At 44.9% G+C, this 27,614-nt stretch overlaps 1 protein-coding gene across 1 annotated transcript in view; it reads left to right on the forward strand.

Moving 5' to 3' along the window:
• Positions 1–27,121, forward strand: part of LOC146050719 (sodium/potassium-transporting ATPase subunit alpha-2) — a 62,220-nt gene extending 35,099 nt beyond the window's left edge. The window contains exons 11-24 of the mRNA XM_083167873.1: positions 2,724–2,833; positions 3,507–3,641; positions 6,156–6,345; positions 6,863–7,038; positions 7,450–7,586; positions 12,036–12,186; positions 18,470–18,638; positions 18,898–19,052; positions 22,245–22,368; positions 24,816–24,961; positions 25,130–25,260; positions 25,355–25,456; positions 25,919–26,010; positions 26,676–27,121. Of these exons, the coding sequence (XP_083023999.1) occupies positions 2,724–2,833; positions 3,507–3,641; positions 6,156–6,345; positions 6,863–7,038; positions 7,450–7,586; positions 12,036–12,186; positions 18,470–18,638; positions 18,898–19,052; positions 22,245–22,368; positions 24,816–24,961; positions 25,130–25,260; positions 25,355–25,456; positions 25,919–26,010; positions 26,676–26,704 (1,847 nt within the window). The 3' untranslated portion in view covers positions 26,705–27,121. The remainder of the gene's footprint in view (positions 1–2,723; positions 2,834–3,506; positions 3,642–6,155; positions 6,346–6,862; positions 7,039–7,449; positions 7,587–12,035; positions 12,187–18,469; positions 18,639–18,897; positions 19,053–22,244; positions 22,369–24,815; positions 24,962–25,129; positions 25,261–25,354; positions 25,457–25,918; positions 26,011–26,675) is intronic.
• Positions 27,122–27,614: the final 493 nt, after the last annotated feature.

Genomic DNA, 27,614 nt, shown 5'->3' on the forward strand with positions numbered 1-27,614 from the left:
GGAGCCGGGGGACGGTGGCAGCCAGGGAGATTAAAGTCTCCCTGGCTGCCCAAGAACATATGTGGAGGGGAGGAGGGCTCCCCGGGACCCAGGCAGCACAAGCTGCCCCCCCCCCCTATAGCCAGCGGGGGACCCAGTATTCACTGCACCCGATCGTGCATATGTAATGATCGGATGCAGTGAATATATGAATATCTAATGAGCGTTCGAGAGCTCCGGCCCCCTGCTGGCTGCTCTGTGTAAAAAAAAAAAAATATATATATATTTTTTTTTAAATTAAATATATATTCATGTGCTATAAGCACATGAATAAAAATAACATGCCCCTTCACAGAAAAAAAATCCTGATTTTTTTACACCAAAATTTAAAAAAAATACCTTTTAGTTTAAAAGTTCACATTCCAGTTCTCCATGAAAAGATGGAGAATTGCTACACGGAGAGACACGGCGAAAATCACTTAAAAAGACGGCGAAAATATCACATTGAATAGGGTGGTTCACTTTTGGAGAGCAAAATGCTCCTTCCAACGCGAAAACAGCACAAACTCGCCATAAACCAAGGCAAATTTTTCTCATTGAATACTGGCCAATGTGAAGCATTGTACTTACCTTATCACAACAAAGTGTTTGTACACCAGTGTACAGTGCCCCTAATAACTATTACAAATCCCTATCCACTGGTGTACAAACACTTTGTTGTGATTGGTTAATATTACAATACTACACATTGTGCCATTTCTGTTTCTTTAATCCTACCACGCATTATTAGAAGCACCAGCAACACAACAAAGAATTGTATTGAAAAATTTCTCTTATGACTTTAAATCCTTTCATATTAAGCTTTCAACTTTGTTCACATTTTATATGTACGTCTGTTTTTGATGGTTATCACATAACACCATTGACAGTCCTACTGCTCCAAATTTCTATGTATGTACACTATGGGCCTTATTCTGGTTGGAGCGTCCGGGCCGTACGCGTACGTCCCTGTATTTTTTATGATCTGCGCATGCGTACATTCGCTAATGCGCAGGCGCGACCACTCACCAACGCTTACGGACGGGTCTCTACGTACGAAAAAACCTGTACGCGAGTGTACGGGTATTGGGGGCGGCATAGGGGCGTGAAGAGGGGAGCGGCCGAAATAATGAGGGAAAATGGGCGTAAATATGGGCGTACACGGGGGTGTGCACCAAAAATGAGCGGTGCTACTACCGCACGATCGACTAAGGCACCGTTCATTTCGGACACAAAACAGGCGGCCGCCAACCGCCATCTCAAACCACCCCTACAGATACCGCATGCCAGCGTGCGCCTGAGTTTGCTAATTAACGCTGATTCCTACTCAAACACATACACCTGAATGTAATAAGCAATGCTGCAGTCTATTAAGTCCAAACCATGATTTCACTACCTGCAAGCCACACACAGCACTCAAACACATTGGAAGCTTATCTTTCTATACTTCTCGACATTTAAAGGTTTGTTTAATTTAAGGTAAGAATCTTTTTAAGACCTGCTTATATATGCTAAGGTAGCTATTTGCTAAACAGTTAGACACATTCACTACGTGCTTTCATAGACTTTACACAGTAGCACACTCAATCTACACAAGTCGACATGTGTCAACGTGTTCACTGTAACATCAACATAAGTTGATCTAAAAGTAACAGCAATGTGGGGACACATAGATAGTGATTAAAATGCCACATTAGAACATAACAAATATACATGTAATGAGGGTTAAAATGTTGTTTTATCAGGGTCTTTATTAAGGTAGACAATTGAGTTAATAGAAAACAATCATTGAATAACAATTAGAATAATTAATTAATTGTCTGATTTGTAGTTGAAAGGCAAGATTTGCAGGTCCATATATGTGAAGGGTATGCCAGCGTGCAGGGACGTACGCTCACTCTCACGAGCGGTGACATAAGCTGAGTTTTCCATTGAAAACAATAGGGACCCGTCCGTGCAAGCTGGCGTACGCTCAGATCTCCGCAAGAAGGCGGTGAGAAGATGGACGAGAGACGTCCGTAAACGGCGACGTACGCTCAGTTGTACGCCAGTTGTCGGAGTGTAAGGGCTGGCCCGTCCGTGTACGTTGGCGTACGCTCATTTGTACGCCACTCCCCTTCTACGTTGTTTATGCCCGTACGTATGCGGCTGAGTTGTGGGTGGACTTAACCCCAACGGCCGCGTACGGCTAGCGTACGTTAATAGGGAACGTACGCACGTTTGGCCGCACCGATCAGAATAACCTCCTATATTCTTTGCGGGGACAGGTGGTACCCATAGGAGGATTAGGGATTCCACACAAGTCGCTCTTGTGCAAAGTTCAGGATTCACCATTCTTTTCTGTAATACAGCCTGTAACATGGCAGCTAGCAGCGGATTGGCTGGCACTTTATCTCTCTCTACTACATCACTCAGAAAGGCTAAGTATGTCTGACCAACTTTCTGCTATTGTAAGAAGCATGATTGACAATACAGAGATGTAACAAACCTTTTATAGCGTGGACAAGTGGATACAATGTCTTGAAAACCAATCAACTTCTAACTCTCATTTTATATGCTATAGATGGTATTTGCTAGCTAGAAGCAGATTGGTTGCCCTGGGAAACCTCTACTGGTCCATTCCTCCATTCTTTAGAAAACGTGATGCATCGCCCATCTCTGGGACAATCACAAACCTGACAACAGGCTTTATTTTATGTTTTTAGGAACCACATTTGACAAACGATCCCAAACCTGGACCTCACTGTCTCGGATCGCTGGTCTCTGTAACCGTGCCGTTTTTAAAGTGGGCCAAGACAAAATTCCTATTTCCAAGGTAAGTTAGTGACAATGTTATTCCTTATATGGTGCAGGAGAGGAGCAGTGGTCTGGTCATACTGTGACCTGTCACTACACACTTCCTGGGTCTCACAAGCTCATCGGATTGGAAGTCACAGGCTCTGTGCCTTCAACTAGACCTGGCCAAAAATATTTCCCTACTGCCAGGGGTGGACTACCCTCCAGCTATTGTTGAACCATACATCTCAGCATACCTGGATACCTGTGTAGTCTGACCACGGCTGGAGGGAAGCTTATTGCCCACACCTGTCCTAGAATATGCCATCTGAGATAAAAGTTCTTAGCTCCCCTCATGACTAGAGCGATTCTAGGCCACTGCCTACGGCCTAGAACCCAAAAGGACCTGGTGCATATGGGAGGTCATGTACCATGTCTTTGTAGTCAAGGGGCAGATGTATCAATCCTGCTAAAAATCACAAGCGGAGGAGTTGCCCATAGCAACCAATCAGCTTCTACCTAACATATTATAGAATGTTCCAGATAAATGGTAGTTTGAAGCTAATTGGTTGCCATGGACAACATCTCCACTTTTCTTCTTTATAAGGATTGATACACCTCGCCCAAGTCCCAGATATGTATATGGGCCAAGTCCCAGTTATGTATATGGAAATAACATGTATAATGATCATTGTCCCAATCTTGTTGTACAGAGAGACACTGCAGGGGACGCATCAGAGTCGGCTCTTCTCAAGTGCATTGAGCTTTCCTGTGGCTCCGTAAGGAAGATCAGAGACAGAAATCCCAAAGTGGCCGAAATCCCATTTAATTCCACCAACAAATATCAGGTGAGAACAGCCTTAGGTTTAATCCTATGAAGGGGCGACGGGTAGAAAACCGATTCCCCGTGTTCTGTAGAAACATGGAGACTGTTGAAGTGTATTGAAATCAAGGCAGATTCATGGCATCAAACCTGTTCACTCCTGATTTGGGGTCAAGGCTTTCACAGTTGGGCATTAGAAGTCAACCAAATTTGCCAAATATATTAAATGCTTGATTCATCTGAATGTGGATAAAGTGTTAGAACATCAAGCAAGCCAAGCTTGTGGCCTTCAAACAGGCTCAATGACCATGCAAAATGCTTAATGGCCATCCAAGAGGCTCACTGGCCATCCACCAGCCTTAATGGCCATCCACCAGGCTCGATGGTCATCCACCAGACTTAATAACCATCCAAGAGACTTAATGACTATCAAACAGACTAGATGACCATCTAACAGTATTGATGACCATTTTAAAGGCTCAAAGACCATCCAATAGGGTCATTGACCATACACCAGACTCAAATACTATCCAACAGAGTCAGAAAGCATTTTCAAAACAGTTTGAGTCTTTCTATAGTGCAGTTGACACGTTGATGACAATCCAACAGGGTCAATGACTAACTAATATGCTCAATGACATCCAACATTGTCAATGACCATCCAATAAGTCAAGAACCATTTTCAAAACAGCTTGAGCCTGTTTATTGTGCGGTTGATGTGTTGGGTTCTATCATCCTCATGTATGCAGATATGTACTTTCCTCACCAACCAGGAGATTAGGAATTTTGGATGTGTTTACCTTTGCACATTAAGTGCATGCACAGTCTCTGCTAACTGGAACGGTACATTCTGCTCATAGTATAATGAGGACATTTTGAAACCAGGTGAACCGGGAAAAGATGGTGGTTTACTAAAGGCACGAGTCTGATTATTACTACGGGTTACTGGGATGTGGTCATTTGGTCTACAGCATGATGGTCGGCAGTCATTAGTTCGACACCATTAGGTTGACATGGGAAAAGGTCGACATGGGTCTAGGTCGACATGGCAAAAGGTCAACATGGTTTTTTTTTACTGTTTTTTGAGCCGACATGTGCCGACAGGTGGTATTTCATGCCCTACCATCCAATAGGGTGTGGTGGCAGAATAAAATAGTGTGCCCGAAGCATTGCAAACGCAGCAAGCGATGTGAGGGGATGTGGTGCACTTTAAACTGTGTCCATGTCGCCTGTGTCGACATTCGGGTAAAAAAACAGTGAAAACCCCCATGTTGACCTTTTGACTGTCGATCTAGACACTGTCGAACTAATGACCATTCGACCTTTTCCCATGATGACCTAATGGTGTCGACCTAATGACTGCTGACCATCATGCTGTAGACCAAATGATCCCAACCCGGTTTGCTTTGGTCAGCCATCTTTTTACAATGCACCAGATTTCAAAAAATTTCCAGAGTATGGTTATATTTGAAAAAGTTGTACATGAAATAAGGTACTCCCCACTCGAAATCATTGTAGATCATAAAAAGGGTTGTAAGCAAGGAGCTGGCGAATTATAGGTAGACGCGTACCAGGACAAGAAATGACCAGAGAGAATGTAAGGGTCATTACTGCAATGCAGACCTCTCATTCTTTAGGAGGAGACTTATCACACCTTCTACAAAGAGGACAAGTGGAGGAATTTCCCATAGTCAGGGAGGTAACCTAGGTCTTTTTTAGCATTGCTACCACCCAGTGCACAGGTCCGTAATGTTGTTCCGCCACTGATCCACGGCAGTTGTATCGGTCTTGTAGGGTAACTAGCCAGTCGAGGTGAAAACACTCCTACAGCACCCAATTCAAGGCTAGTATACATTTTAAAGAATTTAATAGACACATGATATGCAGAATCTAATTGTTTGCTTTGGACAACACGTGACGCCCACTTATCTTTTTTAGAAGGTTTGATACAGCTCCCCCAAAAAAGATTTAGATTTGGGAGGGAGGGTCCCAGCTCGTATCTAAATTGCATTGTATAAATACAGAAGGTTGGATAAATCTCCGCCCTGACGGTGATACATGAATCCTACAGAGAGCAGGGGATCTGCAAACATCAGACAGCAAGACCCATTCGTGTTTTATTCTAATGACTGAGCCCTCGCCGCGCTACGTATGCGTACTGAGAACATGAATAACAGCCGAGTGTGGAAGAATTCCTCCCCAGACTTGCAGCCCAGAGCTCATTAATGTCACATACCTCGTTAGGCTTCATACCTTGCCACACCACAGAACGTAAAGGCCCAGGAGGCCAACAAGACAGCCACTGGTGCGCTGAGACATATAGGGAATAGCAAATGACAGCAATTAAAATGCCATTAAAACCTGCTGTGCATAATGATAAAGCACATACATGGGATATAGTGGCCTGACGCTTTGCGTGTTGATAAGGCATTGATTCGTGTTGGTTTTGTAGCACAGGATCCTGGGTAACGGGTGTTCTGCCGATGCTGGGATGGGTGCGGAGATATGTGGGTGACCGTTTCATTCTCTCCGTCCACAGCTGTCTATTCATGAGCGAGAGGACAGTCCAGACAGTCACCTTCTGGTGATGAAGGGGGCGCCAGAGAGGATCCTGGACAGGTGCTCCAGCATCATGATACACGGACAGGAGCAGCCGCTGGACGAGGAGTTGAAAGATGCCTTCCAGAATGCTTACTTTGAACTCGGGGGGCTGGGAGAGCGAGTATTGGGTGGGTCGCCTGTTTCTATTTCTGCTTTGTGTGTATGTGGTCCTGTAACGATGTGCTGGGACATGTAGTCCCACAACAGCTGAATAAATGTGTAAACAGTGTATCATTCCACTTGATACGTGACCATTCCACTTGATACGTGACCATTCCACTTGACCTCCACTGGAACGTTTTTGATTGGCGAATCCTGTGTTGTGATCGTTTGAACCCTTATGATGCCTTATTTACATTTGGCCTGCTGTGGCATTTGTCATTTACTTGTAGAGGCTGTCACAGCCCTTTCATCAGGGACATATATGAGTTACACAGGTTCCATGGCTGCCTAACACCAGGAGAAATGCAGACTTGGAAGTCAGCCAGCCACAGAACCTGCATAAGTCATGGGTGTCCCTGAAAAAAAACCTAAATACATCCATGGAAAGTGACTGATATACTTATCAGAACTATATAGAATGCAGCGATGACGTCTCAGACACAGAGCAATGTTCATTGTTGGTCTCCTCCATCTCTCCACCAGGGTTCTGTCACAGTTACTTACCCGCAGACAATTTCCCTCGGGGATTCAAGTTTGACACAGAGGAAATGAACTTTCCCATCACCAACCTGTGCTTCATAGGCCTGATCTCCATGATCGACCCTCCCAGGGCCGCTGTGCCAGACGCCGTTGGAAAGTGCCGCAGTGCTGGGATTAAGGTAGACATGTTGTCTTCATTGCAGGCTGGTTTGTGGGGCCCTTTTCATATGACATCATTTGTGTCTGCACAGCAGTATGCCGGTCAAGTCTACCTGGAAGACCACGGCGTCTAAAGGCAGAATTCCACTTAAAACAATTGCTTTATATTTAAACCCAAATACCACTACGGACTGTGATGCCAAAAAACTAGTCTGTCGCTGTTTAACGTATATGCCGGCATTAATATTCTAAGATGAATTGTCACTTTGGTGAATTTGGTCCTGCTGGCTCCGCAGAGGCGGGGTCTGTAAACCACACCCCACCTCCTGGTTAACACGGTCCAACCGGTGTCACTAGATCCCAGACATCTTGTGCAGAATGTGAAAGCTCCCAAGTACAGTCAGTCTGCAATGTTCCCCGCTGTCTTCTAGGTAATCATGGTAACTGGAGACCACCCAATTACTGCCAAAGCCATTGCCAAGGGTGTTGGCATAATCTCCGAGGGGAACGAGACAGTAGAAGATATTGCAGCTCGCCTGAACATCCCAGTAAACCAAGTGAACCCCAGGTAAGTTGTTATCGTTCTACCAGGACAATAGGCCAGTGGCGGCTGAAGAGGTAGAGCTGCAGCGCAGTACAAATTTCAAATAGGCCAGCCACCCCAATTGCCTTTGCTGGTGATGTTTGGCAGTGGCTGGGGTAGCAGCTGGTGTGACATTTGGACTGTGCTGTAGCACCATCCCCTGCAACTGGCAAAAATATATGAAATTGCCAGGATAAAACATTCACAGCTGCCTAAAATCCTCGTCATCCAGGAAACATTGTGCCAGAATGGCAAGCAAACAACGGTCACCGGGTGTCACCATGGAGACCTCCTACTTAAACTGCCCCCAGCAACATCTTATTAACAAGGGGCCACAAACCTCTGTAGTGCCAGGCAGCCAGCATTGTAATCCTTACCAAGCACAAATACTACATCATTTATTACCAGTTATTATATAGCGCACACATATTCCGCAGCACTGTACAGAGGGTATTATTACCAGTTATTATATAGCGCACACATATTCCGCAGCGCTGTACAGAGAATATTATTACCAGTTATTATATAGCGCACACATATTCTGCAGCGCTGTACAGAGAATATTATTACCAGTTATTATATAGCGCACACATATTCCGCAGCTCTGTACAGAGGGTATTATTACCAGTTATAATATAGCGCACACATATTCCGCAGCGCTGTACAGAGAATATTATTACCAGTTATTATATAGTGCACACATATTCCGCAGCACTGTACAGAGACTATTATTACCAGTTATTATATATCGCACACATATTCCGCAGCGCTGTACAGAGACTATTATTACCAGTTATTATATAGTGCACACATATTCCGCAGCACTGTACAGAGACTATTATTACCAGTTATTATATAGTGCAAACATATTCCGCAGCGCTGTACAGAGATTATTATTACCAGTTATTATATAGCGCACACATATTCCGCAGCGCTGTACAGAGAATATTATTACCAGTTATTATATAGTGCACACATATTCCGCAGCACTGTACAGAGAATATTATTACCAGTTATTATATAGCGCACACATATTCTGCAGCGCTGTACAGAGAATATTATTACCAGTTATATTATATAGCGCACACATATTCCACAGCTCTGTACAGAGACTATTACCACCAGTTATTTGAAAGCGCACACATATTCTGCAGCGCTGTACAGAGAATATTATTACCAGTTATTTATATAGCGCACACATATTCCGCAGCGCTGTACAGAGACTATTATTACCAGTTATTATATAGCGCACACATATTCCGCAGCGCTGTATAGAGAATATTATTACCAGTTATTATATAGCGCACACATATTCCGCAGCACTGTACAGAGACTATTATTACCAGTTATTATATAGCGCACACATATTCTGCAGCGCTGTACAGAGACTATTATTACCAGTTATTATATAGCGCACACATATTCCACAGCGCTGTACATAGATTATTATTACCAGTTATTTATATAGTGCACACATATTCAACAGCGCTGTACAGAGACTATTATTACCAGTTATTATAAAGCGCACACATATTCCACAGCGCTGTACAGAGATTATTATTACCAGTTATTATATAGCGCACACATATTCCGCATCGCTGTACAGAGAATATTATTACCAGTTAATATATAGCACACACATATTCCTCAGCGCTGTACAGAGATTATTATTACCAGTTATTATATAGCGCACACATATTCCGCAGCACTGTACAGAGACTATTATTACCAGTTATTATATAGTGCACACATATTCCGCAGCGCTGTACAGAGAGTATTATTACCAGTTATGTATATAGCGCACACATTTTCCGCAGTGCTGTACTGAGATTATTATTACTAGTTATTATATAGCGCACACATATTCCGCAGCGCTGTACAGAGAATATTATTACCAGTTATTTATATAACGCACACATATTCCGCAGCACTGTCCAGAGACTATTATTACCAGTTATTATATAGCGCACACATATTCCGCAGCGCTGTACTGAGATTATTATTACTAGTTATTATATAGCGCACACATATTCCACAGTGCTGTACTGAGATTATTATTACTAGTTATTATATAGCGCACACATATTCCGCAGCGCTGTACAGAGAATATTATTACCAGTTATTTATATAACGCACACATATTCCGCAGCACTGTCCAGAGACTATTATTACCAGTTATTATATAGCGCACACATATTCCGCAGCGCTGTACTGAGATTATTATTACTAGTTATTATATAGTGCACACATATTCCACAGTGCTGTACAGAGATTATTATTACCAGTTATTTATATAGTGCACACATATTCCTCAGCGCTGTACAGAGAATATTATTACTAGTTATTATATAGCGCACACATATTCCACAGCGCTGTACAGAGACTATTATTACCAGGTATTATATAGCGCACACATATTCCACAGTGCTGTACTGAGATTATTATTACTAGTTATTATATAGCGCACACATATTCTGCAGCGCTGTACAGAGGGTATTATTACCAGTTATTATATAGCGCACACATATTCCGCAGCGCTGTACAGAGAATATTTGAACAGTCACATCAGCCCCTGCCCCAGTGGAGCTTACAATCTATATTCCCTACCACATGCACACACAGATATTTTAGGGTTCATTTTGTTGAGAGATAATTAACCTAACATTATATATTTGGATGGGGGAAGAAACCCACGCAAGCATTGGGAGAATATACAAACTCCACACAGTGAGGGCCATGGTGAGAATCAACCCCATGACCTAAGTGCTGTGAGGCATTACACCATCCACGCTGTCCTTAGCTAAACTATCCAAGCAATCAATGGTTGTCAGGGTTTGCTGGGGCTTGTAGTTCCACTACAGGCAGCTCTTAGTGATGTCCTGATTTATAGCTGTTCCCACTGCTTGTCACCAGTCATGTTACCATACACTGACCACTGACCAGTCCTACCAGTCATTGACTAAAGATATGTGCAACTGTATTAGGGGGTGTTACAGCAGCGCCACCTTGTGGTCTGGATACATTATTACAGGATACTAAGAAATTGAGGATGCATTTGTTAAATGTGTCTGTGTCATTTTTTACAATATTTTATAATACAAACTTTTTTTAAAACAAAACTACTATATATAGAAATACGGTACTTGTTTCCTATCTGGGCGCCCACGATCAAAATCGCGGTGATCGGGGGTAAAAATCGCGGTGATCGCGGTCATCGCGGGCATCGCGGGTAAAATTGGATGGTCGCGATGCCCGCGATGACCGCGATCACCGCGATTTTCCCATAGGGAACAATGTTAAAAAGGCTGATTGACCGCGACTTCACTGTTAAATGGCTCAATTGACCCGATTTGGCCATATTAACCCTGAATTAGGCCCAATTAACCCTTAAATGTCCCCCCCAATTTTTGACGCCACCCCACGATCGACGCCAACCCGAAGCGTGGCGAGCGCAGCGAGCCCGCGAGGGGCGGCGGTACGCGTCCTCCGACCTTTTCATGCCCTACTATCCACTAGGGCGTGGTGTGAGAATATAATAGTGTGGCGAGCGTAGCGAGCCACCGAGCCCGAAGCGTGGCGAGCGCAGCGAGCCCCGCGAGGGGACGCGGATACCTTCACTGTGAAGGCCGCGAGGGGACGCGCATAATTGTGAAGGTATCCGCGTCCCCTCGCGGGGCTCGCTGCGCTCGCCACGCTTCGGGCTCGGTGGCTCGCTGCGCTCGCCACACTATTATATTCTCACACCACGCCCTAGTGGATAGTAGGGCATGAAAAGGTCGGAGGACGCGTACCGCCGCCCCTCGCGGGCTCGCTGCGCTCGCCACGCTTCGGGTTGGCGTCGATCGTGGGGTGGCGTCAAAAAATGGGGGGGACATTTAAGGGTTAATGGGCTCTGTGGCCCATTTAACATTGATTCCTATGGCCAAATCGGGTGGATTGAGGCATTTAACAGTAAAATCGGGTCCATCGCGGCTTTTAACATTGATTCCTATGGGAAATCGTGAGCATCGCGTCGCGGGCATCGCGGGTACATTTATGGCCGGCCGCGACGCGACCGACGCGATTTTTCAGGTTTAACATGGTTTTCAATGGGAAAATCGCGGGCATCGCGTCGGTCGCGTCGCGGGCAGGCATAAATGTACCCGCGATGCCCGCGACGGGCGCCCAGATAGGAAACAAGTACCAGAAATACATTTTTTACCTCATATAAAATTGTACCTGTTTTCTCCTTAACAGTTTCCTTTTAAGCTCTGATAAATATGCCCCCACACAATATCTACCCATACTTTCAGTAGGACAATATGGAGACCATAATTAGATAGGAAATATGGCAGCGTGCTCTGAGCAACAAGTAGTGTTTCACCCTCATCTGTAGAACTCTGTCTGTGCTACTAGAGTAGCAGCCAATGAACCCACATTTCTCTCCCTTGGCAGAGAGGCGAAGGCTTGTGTTGTCCATGGGTCAGATCTGAAGGACATGACCGCAGAACAGCTGGACGACCTGCTGAAGAACCACACAGAGATTGTCTTCGCCCGCACCTCTCCGCAGCAGAAGCTGATCATTGTGGAGGGCTGTCAGAGACAGGTACAGTCCACACCCATCCTCCAAATGGTCTCCACGCAAAAGTTATTTGATTTACTGCTCACTTACTACTACTCAACACAACTCTATAATCAGTTATACTGTAGCACCAGTATCTTAGGAATACTGTAAATATTATATATATATATATATATATATATATATATAACGGAGGTTAGCTACGGCACTCGTAGGACTTTACAAACAAGCAAACACAGACACTGCGGTCCGGGGGCAACGTTTCGGTTTTATTCAACCGTTTTCAAGCTCAACAATACAGACAATGGGTACATACCTATAACACCTCTCCCTCCACCGTGTGCAGCGCCAGCTCCCCACCGGGTGCCCGGTCCTGATGACGTCACCTCTCAGCGACGCATGCCGTCCGGCATGCCGAGACCTCCGGCTCGGTTGCTAGGCAACTGTAATCAAATCAAAATAAACTTCAATCAGTGACAAATACATGTTAAAATGTAAGCGGCACAAAATCTTAATAACGCTCAAAGTAGAGGCGAAAAATACAAGAAGACTGCAGGATAGAATACAGTAAATGATGTAACATCATACATTTTTACAGAAAGCATGAAAAACTGACTGCTTCATTCAGCCCAAATGGTGCGACTGTATTCAGGCGGTGAATCCATCTGGATTCGAGTTGGAGTAACCTCCTATCTCTATTACCTCCCCGCAAGTTTTTAGGTACATGATCTATAATTTTGTAGCGTAAAGACGCCAGGTTATGTTTATGTTCTCTGAAGTGGCGGGGTACCGGCTGTTCTATGGCACCCATCCTACCTTCAAGAGATTGTCTAATCGTAGATCTATGACCTGCCATACGTTCTTTGAATGTACGTGTGGTCTTACCCACATAGAGCAGACCACACGGACATCGGATAAAATATACCACATGGGTGGTACTACATGTGAGTATATGACGGATCGGTATTTTTGCCCCAGAATGGGGGTGAAGAAAACTATCCCCTGTTTCCAGGAAGCTACATGTTGTGCAATTAATGCATCTGTAGCATCCTGGTTTGCGTGAGAGAAAATTGGTTTCAACATTAGATGTATAATTCGATATGTCATTATGTACTAGCCAATCACGCAGGTTTTTGGGTCGTTTGAAGCTAGGCATCACCTTATTGTGTGAGAACATTTTGAGGTCAGGATCTGCTGGAATCATTGGCCATAAGTTCTTGGTAATTTGTGTAATTTTAGTGCTTGACGAGTTGTAACATTGTACAAAGGGAATTTTGTCATCCGTGGATGCTTTAATTCTAGGAATCAGTGTCTGAGCTCTAGGGATAGCCAGACATTTCTGTTTTGCCTGAAGTAAATCAGGATAAGTATATCCTCTACAGAGAAACTTGTCAATCATGATATTAATCTCCGTTTCCGCAACCTGGGGGTCATCGCAAATCCGGTGTACCCGCAGGAATTGCGAAAAAGGTAAGCCTCGAATGGTAGTGGCAGGATGCGCACTAGCTGCGTGCAGGATTGTATTCCTGTCTGTGGATTTTTTAAAAAGGCTTGTGGATATTTTACCAGCATTAAGGGAGATTTTAGTATCCAAATAATTTACCGAAGTATCACTGATGACATAGGTAAATTTAATCGTCGACTCAAGAGAGTTGACATATCCCATCAGATCTTCGAACTGTTTTTTCGTACCTGTCCACACTACAAGCAGGTCATCTATATATCTCACGAACAACCTAAAATGCCTTGAAATCACTGGGTCACTGAAAAACAGTTCCTGTTCGATTTTAAACATAAAGCTATTTGCAAACGCAGGGGCTACGCAAGATCCCATCGCGCAGCCCCTGCGTTGTGCATACCACTTCCTATCAAAAAGGAAATAATTATTGGAAAGTGTTAACGATAACAGGCGTGTGAATAAAGTCAAATCTGGACCTGTGTACACACTGCTCGATGAAAGGAGCTGATGTGCAGCCTCTATACCGGCTTGTTGGGGGATGCTGGTATATAGGCTTATTATGTCCATGGTACAGAGGAAACAGTCCGGTGGTAATTCTGTCAAGTCCTGTAGTTTTAGTATAAGGGAAGTAGTATCTTTAAGATACGTATCTTGAATTTGGATAGTAGGCTGAAACAGAAAGTCAAGGTATTGTGACACTTTATAATAAATCGAGTCCCTTGCGGCAATAATAGGACGTCCCGGGGGATTCAGCAGATCTTTATGTAGTTTTGGAATAGAATAAAGAACTGGAGCTGTGGGATTTTCCTCATAGAGGGCTAAAGCTAAAGCATTAGGAATCTGGCCAGCCTGGACAGCTCCGTCCAAGATCTTTTTAAGTTCCAAGTTGTAAGTGATGGTCGGATCATTCGGTAATCTCATGTAAACTTCAGTATCATCTAGTTGACGGTATAGTTCTTGGCGATATTGTAGTATATCTTGAACTACAATCCCTCCCCCCTTGTCCGCTGGACGTATAGTGATGGTTTGATCCTCACTGAGGGTTTTAAGACATTTTAATTCCTTATTTGTCATGTTAGGAATGGTTTTACAGGGCATACGACCTTCTGTAGTAGTGAGAAAGTCCAGTGTCTTATTGAAACTTTTAAGTGTAGAATTGTTAGTAATGGGATCAAAGACCGATTTTGGTCTGAAGGGACAGGGGTTCTGAGCAGGGGTGACTTCAGGTTTGGGTAGTTTGGCATGGTATTCTTTGAGGCGTAGTTTCCTATTAAATTTATATTGATCCACCTTCCAATCGAATTCATTGAACTTTGACGAAGGGACAAAGGATAACCCTTTACTTAAAACAGCCATTTCATCCGTTGAAAGTAATCTGGTCGACAAATTAAATACTATTTGTTCTTCTTTTGATTTGATTTCTTTTTTGTGTCGCCTACACCACTCGCCCCCTCGTCGGGTAGCTCTTCGCCAAGTTCGACCCGCTTGGCACGGGTTTTCACCCCTAAAGGGGCTCTCTTATTGCTGGATCTGTCGTCCGATTCACTCTGAGTGGAAACCCCACCGCTTGAGGTTTCTGTATCTCCCCAGCGAGGGGGCGAGTGGTGTAGGCGACACAAAAAAGAAATCAAATCAAAAGAAGAACAAATAGTATTTAATTTGTCGACCAGATTACTTTCAACGGATGAAATGGCTGTTTTAAGTAAAGGGTTATCCTTTGTCCCTTCGTCAAAGTTCAATGAATTCGATTGGAAGGTGGATCAATATAAATTTAATAGGAAACTACGCCTCAAAGAATACCATGCCAAACTACCCAAACCTGAAGTCACCCCTGCTCAGAACCCCTGTCCCTTCAGACCAAAATCGGTCTTTGATCCCATTACTAACAATTCTACACTTAAAAGTTTCAATAAGACACTGGACTTTCTCACTACTACAGAAGGTCGTATGCCCTGTAAAACCATTCCTAACATGACAAATAAGGAATTAAAATGTCTTAAAACCCTCAGTGAGGATCAAACCATCACTATACGTCCAGCGGACAAGGGGGGAGGGATTGTAGTTCAAGATATACTACAATATCGCCAAGAACTATACCGTCAACTAGATGATACTGAAGTTTACATGAGATTACCGAATGATCCGACCATCACTTACAACTTGGAACTTAAAAAGATCTTGGACGGAGCTGTCCAGGCTGGCCAGATTCCTAATGCTTTAGCTTTAGCCCTCTATGAGGAAAATCCCACAGCTCCAGTTCTTTATTCTATTCCAAAACTACATAAAGATCTGCTGAATCCCCCGGGACGTCCTATTATTGCCGCAAGGGACTCGATTTATTATAAAGTGTCACAATACCTTGACTTTCTGTTTCAGCCTACTATCCAAATTCAAGATACGTATCTTAAAGATACTACTTCCCTTATACTAAAACTACAGGACTTGACAGAATTACCACCGGACTGTTTCCTCTGTACCATGGACATAATAAGCCTATATACCAGCATCCCCCAACAAGCCGGTATAGAGGCTGCACATCAGCTCCTTTCATCGAGCAGTGTGTACACAGGTCCAGATTTGACTTTATTCACACGCCTGTTATCGTTAACACTTTCCAATAATTATTTCCTTTTTGATAGGAAGTGGTATGCACAACGCAGGGGCTGCGCGATGGGATCTTGCGTAGCCCCTGCGTTTGCAAATAGCTTTATGTTTAAAATCGAACAGGAACTGTTTTTCAGTGACCCAGTGACTTCAAGGCATTTTAGGTTGTTCGTGAGATATATAGATGACCTGCTTGTAGTGTGGACAGGTACGAAAAAACAGTTCGAAGATCTGATGGGATATGTCAACTCTCTTGAGTCGACGATTAAATTTACCTATGTCATCAGTGATACTTCGGTAAATTATTTGGATACTAAAATCTCCCTTAATGCTGGTAAAATATCCACAAGCCTTTTTAAAAAATCCACAGACAGGAATACAATCCTGCACGCAGCTAGTGCGCATCCTGCCACTACCATTCGAGGCTTACCTTTTTCGCAATTCCTGCGGGTACACCGGATTTGCGATGACCCCCAGGTTGCGGAAACGGAGATTAATATCATGATTGACAAGTTTCTCTGTAGAGGATATACTTATCCTGATTTACTTCAGGCAAAACAGAAATGTCTGGCTATCCCTAGAGCTCAGACACTGATTCCTAGAATTAAAGCATCCACGGATGACAAAATTCCCTTTGTACAATGTTACAACTCGTCAAGCACTAAAATTACACAAATTACCAAGAACTTATGGCCAATGATTCCAGCAGATCCTGACCTCAAAATGTTCTCACACAATAAGGTGATGCCTAGCTTCAAACGACCCAAAAACCTGCGTGATTGGCTAGTACATAATGACATATCGAATTATACATCTAATGTTGAAACCAATTTTCTCTCACGCAAACCAGGATGCTACAGATGCATTAATTGCACAACATGTAGCTTCCTGGAAACAGGGGATAGTTTTCTTCACCCCCATTCTGGGGCAAAAATACCGATCCGTCATATACTCACATGTAGTACCACCCATGTGGTATATTTTATCCGATGTCCGTGTGGTCTGCTCTATGTGGGTAAGACCACACGTACATTCAAAGAACGTATGGCAGGTCATAGATCTACGATTAGACAATCTCTTGAAGGTAGGATGGGTGCCATAGAACAGCCGGTACCCCGCCACTTCAGAGAACATAAACATAACCTGGCGTCTTTACGCTACAAAATTATAGATCATGTACCTAAAAACTTGCGGGGAGGTAATAGAGATAGGAGGTTACTCCAACTCGAATCCAGATGGATTCACCGCCTGAATACAGTCGCACCATTTGGGCTGAATGAAGCAGTCAGTTTTTCATGCTTTCTGTAAAAATGTATGATGTTACATCATTTACTGTATTCTATCCTGCAGTCTTCTTGTATTTTTCGCCTCTACTTTGAGCGTTATTAAGATTTTGTGCCGCTTACATTTTAACATGTATTTGTCACTGATTGAAGTTTATTTTGATTTGATTACAGTTGCCTAGCAACCGAGCCGGAGGTCTCGGCATGCCGGACGGCATGCGTCGCTGAGAGGTGACGTCATCAGGACCGGGCACCCGGTGGGGAGCTGGCGCTGCACACGGTGGAGGGAGAGGTGTTATAGGTATGTACCCATTGTCTGTATTGTTGAGCTTGAAAACGGTTGAATAAAACCGAAACGTTTCCCCCGGACCGCAGTGTCTGTGTTTGCTTGTTTGTAAAGTCCTACGAGTGCCGTAGCTAACCTCCGTTATATGGTGTACATGTACACTCTTACTGGCACCGAGGCAATACTGGACTATCTACCCAAGGAGTGCCGATCGACACAAAGACTATATATATATATATATATATATATATACATTACACACACAAACAAACATATATAGGTCACTAGAATCATCTCTGTATTGTATAATATCAGCGACTGGTATGCTCTCTGTGCTGTACAAAAGAAAGCTTTGTGTATTGCATAGATGTCACCAGAATGTTATCTGTATTATGTACAGTAGAGGTCACTAGTATGCACTGTGGATTGTATAGAGGTCAATAGAATGCCCTCTGTATTGTATAGAAGGCTTTAGAATGTTCTGTGTATCGTGTAGCATATATTGATATACTGTAGGGCTGCAATGTATCGCAGTGTCACATTAAAGTTTCATTTAATGCACTGGCCACAGAGTTTCTGCTCATCTTGGAGTTTCTGGAGGACTGTGCCACCTTTCCCCACACTGCCCCAGATCTGTACAATCACCACTGACGCTGAGTGTAATGTCCCCTGCAGGGTGCTATTGTGGCTGTCACAGGGGATGGCGTGAACGACTCTCCAGCTCTAAAGAAAGCCGACATAGGAGTGGCCATGGGTATAGCAGGTTCAGACGTCTCCAAGCAAGCCGCCGACATGATCCTGCTGGATGATAACTTTGCCTCCATTGTGACTGGGGTAGAAGAAGGTTGGTATTCTGTGGGAAGGCTGCACAAAAATCATAGGGCACTATTTCCTGGGCTGGGGACCGGACCCACCAGTGATAACGGCCCACCAATATTATTCTGCTCATCAATCATATCATTAGTAATTACCACAATGTTGTGTGACTTATTGATCGCACTGTTGTACAGCTCCATGTTCCTTGAGAGTTATTACTTTGTATATGTGGGATTAATCACAGTCAGGTACATAATTGATGTCATGACATGTCTCCTCCCCCTTAGGGCGACTTATTTTCGACAACCTGAAGAAGTCCATAGCTTACACACTGACCAGCAACATCCCGGAAATTACCCCATTCTTATTCTTTATCATTGTCAACATTCCGCTCCCACTGGGCACAGTCACCATCCTGTGTATTGATTTGGGAACAGACATGGTGGGTACAGCTGCCCTCTCCTCATATTCTGTGTTGTGTATTATCTCTGGCCTATGTACAGTATATGCAATATCACTTACTGCCACCTTCCTAGTCCCCCTCTGTCACTCTTCCTCTCCCTAGTCCCCTCCCCCTCTGCCTTTCTCTGGCACTCTCTGCCTCTCCCTAGTCCCCTTCTGCCTTCCTCTGTCACTCTCTCCCTCTCCCTAGTCCCCCTCTGCCTTTCTCTGGCACGCTCTGCCTCTCCCTAGTCCCCTTCTGCCTTCCTCTGTCACTCTCTCCCTCTTCCTAGTCCCCCTCTAGTAGTAGTTCATTAGTTTATTTGTAAGGTGCCACAAAGTGTCCGCAGTGCCATACATAGCAAACAAAAAACAAATTACAAGGTAACATACACAAGATACCAAAGTGGAAGAGAAAAAGTACTCTCTTTTATTTGGGGGCACTCTTTTAAATTGTCAAAGGTATTTAACAAGAAGTAATTGTAAAATTTAACTTTTAATAATCATTTAAAATACAAATTAACAGACATACAGACATACAACACCAAACATAGATATCATAGGTAGAGTACGGGTAATTTTATAGAATAATTATGTACTTTTCCTATGGATTTTGTAGACTCCTGAAATTACCAGATTTTGGGGAACACTAGTGTGAGAAGTACAAACAGCTGTACTTAGTGTCAGCTTTTCCATATATTGAGGTTCCTATTATTATCTGGATGAAGCTAGCGAAATATATATAGACAGTATTTTGACCAGAGAGGAATAGTCCTGCTCTGGTGCAGTCCAGAAATTGGCAGTATACTTATAATGATTGTGACTGTATATTATTGTTGCCGTAAGTATAGTAGGTATTTACTGGTGCTGGGTATAGGGTTGTGACGGTAACCGCTCAATTAAAGATGCAGGGTATAGGTGCTTACAATATAAGTATAAATGAGTGACACTCACAGTGGTAAAGATCACTGAAGCTGCTGCTGACTTTCGCAACCGTACTGGTTCCCTGAAAGTCAGTGAGCGTTCAGTGATGTTCTTTCTGTATGTACAGAGTGTCAGAAAGAGCAAAAATGGGGCATCTGCTGTCTCTTTTAGGTAGATCAAATACCCTGTTGTAATCTGGTCAGTGCAGGGTTAAGTGATTACTGTACCTGTCAGAGATGAGAGTGCCCCTAATGGTAGGTAGGTGTGTATAGAGAGAGGTATAGGAGGCGTCTGACTCTCGGGGGTAGGTGTGCTGCTTTCTGCTATGTGCTTGTCTGCTGAAGCATTGATAGCAGATGAGCGACACCTGTCACCTGTCTGCGTGAGTAGAGAGTAAGATCCCACAAGGTGGGGAGCAGAGAGAGAGAGAGTGTGCGCAGAACTGCTGTATTTATTACAATTGTGACAGTCAGAGCAGTCAGCAGTGCGCCAATATGAAGGTATAAGTACAGTAGCGGTTACCGCCGCTTACCCGTCAGCTGTACCCAGTCTCCTTATGGTCCGGATCTGCTAATTGCCATTAGTACGGCAGAGTGTAGGAATGAGCCGCTAGTGCGGCTTAGGTCAGGTCAGACGGCCGTTTCGCTGGGGGTTGTGCTTCCTCAGTGCCTGAGGAACAAGATGTGTTGATAAAATACAGCATAAATAGGGCTATAGCTGGTAGAACTAAAATCAGCATCAGTTCTGAAGTAGGTGTCGAAATTGTCGAGGAGACTGAAGATGAAGTAGAGGAAGGGAAGAACAGGGCAGGGGCACTGGTGAGGTAAAGAGGGAGGGTGAGTACATGAGGAAGGAGGGCCCTACTCATAAGAGTTAACATACTTAAAAGGTGGGTGGACAAACGAAAAACAATAGGATAAGTAGGAACGGGTCACTCTCTGCCTCTCCCTAGTCCCCCTCTGCCTTCCTCTGTCACTCTCTACATCTCCCTAGTCCCCCTCTGCCTTTCTCTGTCCCTCACTGCCTCTCCGTAGTCACCCTCTGCCTTCCTCTATCACTCTCTGTATCTCCCTAGTCCCCCTCTGCCTTCCTCTGTCACTCACTGCTTCTCCCTAGTACCCTCTGCCTTCCTGTCACTCTCTGCCTCTTCCTAGACCCTTCTGCCTTCCTCATCACTCACTGCCTCTCACTAGTCCCCCTCTGCTTTCCTGTCACTCACTGCCTCTCCCTAGTCACCTTTTGCCTTCCTCTGTCACTCACTGCCTCTCCCTAGTCCCCCTCTGCCTTCCTCTGACACTCTGCCTCTCCCTAGTACCCCTCTGTCACTCTCTGCCTCTCCCTAGTACCCCTCTGTCACTCTCTTGTCCCCCTCTGCCTTCCTGTCACTCACTGCCTCTCCCTAATCACCCTCTGCCTTCCTCTGTCACTCACTGCCTCTCCCTAGTACCCCTCTGCTTTCCTCTGTCACTCTCTGTCTCTCCCTAGTCCCCCTCTGCCTTCCTCTGTCACTCTCTGCCTCTCCCTAGTCCCCCTCTCCCACTCCCTAGTCCCCCTCTGCCTTCCCATCACTCACTGCCTCTCCCTAATCACCCTCTGCCTTCCTCTGTCACTCACTGCCTCTCCCTAGTACCCCTCTGCCTTCCTCTGTCACTCTCTGCCTCTCCCTAGTCCCCCTCTGCCACTCCCTAGTCCCCCTCTGCTTTCCCATCACTCACTGCCTCTCCCTAATCACCCTCTGCCTTCCTCTGTCACTCACTGCCTCTCCCTAGTACCCCTCTGCTTTCCTCTGTCACTCTGTCTCTCCCTAGTCCCCCTCTGCCTTCCTCTGTCACTCTCTGCCTCTCCCTAATCACCCTCTGCCTTCCTGTCACTCACTGTTTCTCCCAAGTCACACTCTGCCTTCATCTGCCACTCACTGCCTCTCCCTACTCCCCCCCTGCTTCTCCAGTCAATTTTCTGCCTCTCTTTAGTTGCCCTATGCCTTTCCTTGTCACTCACTGCCTCTCCCTGAACCCCCTGCCTCTCCCTAGTCAACCATCTGCCTGCCTTCCACTGTCATACACTACCTCTCACAGCTACTCTCCTCTGCCACCCACTGCCTTTCACAGTTACTCTCTGCTCTCCCTTTCAAGCTTATCTATTGGCTAGTGACATCATCAAGGTTTCAGTGATGTCGTTAGCTGATAATAAATTGACTGACTCCAATCTCCTTAATGCAGGTGACTGACACACCATCAATCTAGTGCCTATTGTACTTTCTTTTCCTCAGGTCCCCGCGATCTCTCTGGCATACGAAGCGGCTGAAAGTGATATAATGAAGAGACAGCCCAGGAACCCAAGGACAGATAAACTGGTGAATGAGCGCCTAATCAGCATGGCGTACGGACAAATTGGTGAGCATAGGCACTCTCAGGTGAGGCAGACGCAAGTGTCTGTAGTCCCTGCAATTAAGGAAATATAAGTTCTGCTGCTTATGGGGCCTATTCATCATAATTAATGGCACTGGAAATGCCAGATTCCACATGTTTTTTTTGCAACAAGCCCACTCATCATTAGGGACCGGATGCAGCCACCAAATGTTCAGCAAATTTTAAAAATTTATGCCATTATGCCCCATGGGGTTGCGAAGAGGGATCCGAGCAGCCATTGCACTGTTTGAATGGCGGCCGCATGCATGCTTAACCTCAAGTCATGCAAGCGCAGACAACTGACACCGCCCTGCACCAAGATGATGAATTACCCCCTTTGTAAAAGGCAGGATGCATTACCAGTTGTGACCAGCTGATGGAGACAAAGACCGGTATCATGTAATAACTGGGCGCTGTGGCCCTTATTCAGCATTATGAAGCAAATTGCCTCACAGCACTGAGGTCATGGGTTCAATTCCCACCATGGGCCTAACTGTGTGGAGTTTGTATATTCTCCCTGTGCCCGTGTGGGTTTCCTCTGGGTACACCAGTTTCCTCCCACATTCTAAATATATACTGGTAGGTTAATTGGGGTAGCGACTGATGGCCAAGCATTTCCTGTACAGTGCTGCGGAATATGCGTTATATAAATACCTGGTAATAAATAATAAACCTACATTTTGAAAATAAAAAGAATATATAGCACTCTATAAACATGACGTGCAGAGTTTTAACCCCCCACACACACACATGTATACACACATGCACCGCTGTGATCCACTTGATGTTGTTCTACATCAGTGACCCAGTGAAGCACAGGCCGCTCTGTTATGTATTCATTACCGCTGAGACGACTTCATTATGTAATTAGTTTGCCTTTGAAACAAGAGGAAAAAATAGGCCAATTTGTTTTTCCAGGTTTTATCCAAAGAGATGAACTGCTCTGCTTAGAAAGTGAAATGACAGATTACAGCGATGTAGCTAGGTGGCGACCAGACGGGGAAGCGCGTTGTATTACGGAGCGCCGGGAATACATTGTACCGTCTGTCTACGGATAACGCATGGGCAGATAATTGACAATCCCTCTGTTGTATTCTATCTGCCTGAGATAAATGCTGATGTGGCGGCTTACAGGACAGCAGGGAGGCAGAGCGGGAGCACACCAATACTCTCTGGACTGCAGAGCTTGCAATCTAGATTTCTCTTGGCTGCTGGAGTGCTCTCCAACCTAATTTATGCAGATTATTTCCCCTCCAGTGCAAGTGTATGATTAAACACACATGTCCGGAGCATGCAAATGCTTTGGATCATGGGGTCGACCCCAAAATCGACAGGAAATTGGTCAACACAAGCAAAAAGTCAATACGTGGAAAGGTCAACATGTGTTTTTCATGGTTTTTTTTTTGGTATCTATGTAATTAGTGTACTGCTTCGCTCACCATGCTTCAAGACACTACTCAATCGTAGCGCAGTATGAAAAAAAGACAAACATTTGAATAAATTGTGAAAAACTCATGTAGACAATTGCCATACTGACATTTTATTTATGTTGACCTTTTCTCTGTTCTCTGTTGGCTGTGGATTGCCTTCCTAATGACTGAACCGCCCCAGCCCTCCCATCCGCCACCACCACTGGAATGCATTGTGCACTAGTCAGTGCAAGCTGTACATCCTAGGACAACAGCCACAGGAACCCTATACATGGGGCATACACACTAGTGCAATGGCGTCTTATCTCCCTTCTCCCCCATCATTCAATGAAATAAAGGTGATCATATACCACAAACCGCTACTACAGTATATTATTTCCTGTAAAACTTGCTGTTATTGTGAATCCAGCAATCAGTTAATACAATTTCTGTTACCTAGGGGACTGCAAGTCACTCAGGCGAAAGCTTCTACATTGTCCTAGAGTGTTTCTCAGTATCTCAATGATAGACAAGTGTCTAGGTTAGCCGTAAATAGGTCAACAGCATATGGCCGACACTGCTTAAAGTTGACATGGTTGACATTTTTGGGGAAGGATACATGATTTCCCATTTGATTTATTTTTTTGTCATCGGGGACTAGGATTGGGAATAGTAACCAGTGGCGAGCATAAGCTTCTCTTGATGGTGGTCACAAATTACCAGTACATACATATTATACTAAAAAAGTGTATTGACCTTTTGTACCTCTTGATCTTAACCTCTGTTGACCTAAATATGTAGATCTGCTACACAAACACCCGTGTTGCTTGGTGGAATAGCCCCACAGATCCACACTGCCTGTAAGCGCAAGTATGGCCAGACCCCACCGCTCGGAGATGCTCTGGTGGACTTCTCAACTCATATAGGTCCATTATGGTTCTCCCTCTTTTCTATAAATGGGTCATTGCTCTGGATTATGCTATAATTACTTTCCACAAATCAGTTTAACTTTCTGTTACCCAGGTATGATCCAGGCCCTCGGCGGCTTCTTCACCTATTTTGTAATCCTGGCGGAGAACGGGTTCCTGCCTTCTCGACTCATAGGCATCCGCTTGGACTGGGATGACCGGTCGTGTAACGATGTAGAAGACAGCTATGGGCAGCAGTGGGTAGGTACTGTGTCTACAACACAATGGTCTGCCGTAGTCTTATACCACACTAGTCGGTGCAGGGAATCTCCAGTCTCTCCAGTGATGGGCAAAGTGTCCCCACCTGTTAGGTCATGATGTTCTTGTGAAATCTATGCTTTCACCAAAGGTCTTACGGTTATTTTCCAGACATACGAACAGCGAAAGGTGGTGGAGTTCACTTGTCACACGGCATTCTTCGCCAGCATCGTGGTGGTACAGTGGGCAGATCTGATCATCTGTAAAACCAGGAGGAATTCCGTCTTCCAACAAGGGATGAAGTAAGCAGCTAAAGATGGACTGGTATCACCTCATGGGTGTAAATCATGGGCAAAGTGAACTCAACCTAACCATCAAATGTTTCTCTTTCTGCAGGAACAAGATATTGATATTTGGCCTTCTAGAGGAGACCGCCCTTGCCGCTTTCTTGTCCTACTGTCCTGGGATGGACGTGGCCCTTCGAATGTACCCACTTAAGTAAGTAGGCCGAAAATCCACTGGCTGCTGGTAGTATGATGATTATTGAGTGATGGGTTAGATCTATTTCCTAGTGGGAGAAAGGATCTGACACATGACAGGGTAGAACAGGGGGAGGAGCAAGGTCTAAAGAAGGGAGCCCAAATGGACGCTTGCCATGCTTCAGACATGGTGGTTTGCTCGCCACCTGGTTACTAAAGGCAACAGGTGGTGGAGTGAATACTGCAGTGACACTGCGAGGCCCCCGGCCTTGCTTCTTTTTTTTTTAATACTGATTATGGTCATTGTTTTCATTCTGACCAGTTCGTTCTAGGCATACTTTATACCGATAAGATATCTTGGGCGTAGCAGTGCAGTTATCCCATGGCCTGCTCACACCAGCCATATAGAAGGAAATGAATGTCTTCTCATTGCTGTTCTACTTGTTTCTAATATGCATTGTATCTCTTATGTTCCCCACAGAGTTACCTGGTGGTTCTGTGCCTTCCCCTACAGCTTACTTATCTTTGTATATGATGAGGTGCGCAAGCTAATCTTGCGTCGTGACCCAGGAGGTAAGAGAATGGCAGAGGTTGGCCTGTAGGATGGTATTGTGGCTTTATAATGGTCTCTGTGGCAGAGCACTGTGGTCAACTGGTGGTAGATATATAATATATATATAATTATATATACTGTATATGAATGTCTACTTAAAAGGAAAATCTCAGAGCCCGTGAGATAATATGATTGGCTCTGACTGTAATGGTCCCACAATGCACTGCCGGCTGTGCACTGGCCAAGCTTTTGTCGGTGTACTTCCTACGTGACCAAATAACACTTATACTAATGGGACAATCACCAGTAAGGAACCCTGACAATGGCTTGGCCTGTTTCATACCTAAGAGGAGACAGAGGTGCAGTTCGGGCAAATAAACCTGCCAGGAACTGAAAAATATCAAAAAATCTTAAAACTCCACCCAAAGCAATATTTTAGTTTATGGTAGAATCCCTCTCTATAAGGGTCAGATGTATAAGGACTGGAGAAGTGATAAAGAGGAAGGTGATAATGCAGCAGCCAATTAGCTCTTAACTGTCAAGTTACAGGGTGGGTTTGAAAATGTACAATTAGGAGCTGATTGGCTGCTGCGTTATCACCTTCCAGGCTCGAATGAAGATCTATGTGACATCTGTGTTCATGTGATCACACAGAGAACTGACTGTTTCCAAACTTTGTTTGCAGGATGGGTGGAGAAGGAGTCCTACTATTAAAGGTTGTCGTCACGTGGAACAGACGCCATCTTGGGAACAGTTTGAGATATAGAATCGGCTGTGTGACATCACCATCGACTTGAAAGTGAAATAGAAGGAGGACTGATTGGTGGCAACACCCCATCATTTTTTATGCATTGTATAAGCTCAGTGTTGGGTGTCTAAAACCAATCTACCCAGCTCCAAAAACCAATGGGAACCTCCAGACCTAATCCTAGATAAGACTAGAAGAATCCTACGGAACCAGTCACCAACTCCTAACTTCCACGCAACTAACTCCTCTGCCCGCTATGACCTAACATCACCTCCGGCTGTTCCTTCTGTATGATCTGTACATTCTGTCGTCTGACACGGTACCCCAGACACATGTACCCTGTACTTTATATAGCATATATGTTTATAAAAATGAACTGGTCACATGATTGTCAGTGTCCATGCATGACGCGAACCTCACCCCACCCCAACAGGGAGCAACTAGGCCAGGGAGCAAGGGCTTCACCCTACCCCAACAGGCAGCGACAAGGCCTCACCCCACCCCAACAGGCAGCAACTAGGCCTCACCCCCACCTCAACAGGGAACAACTAGGCCTCAGCCCACCCCAACAGGGAGCACCTCGGCCTCACCCCACCCCAACAGGGAGCATCTCGGCCTCACCCCACCCCAACAGGGAGCAACTAGGGCAGGGAGCAACTAGGCTTCACCCCACCCTAACAAGCAGTGACAAGGCCTCACTCCACCCCAACAGGCAGCAACTAGGCCTCACCCCACCGCAACAGGGAGCACCTCCGCCTCACCCCACCCCAACAGGGAGCAACTAGGCCAGGGAGATACTAGGCTTCACCCCACCCCAACAAGCAGTGACTAGGCCTCATCCCACCCCAACAGGGAGCCACTAGGCCTCATCCCACC

This window comes from Crinia signifera, chromosome 12 (assembly GCF_055691185.1).
Source record: "Crinia signifera chromosome 12, ASM5569118v1, whole genome shotgun sequence".
Lineage (NCBI taxonomy): Eukaryota > Metazoa > Chordata > Amphibia > Anura > Myobatrachidae > Crinia > Crinia signifera.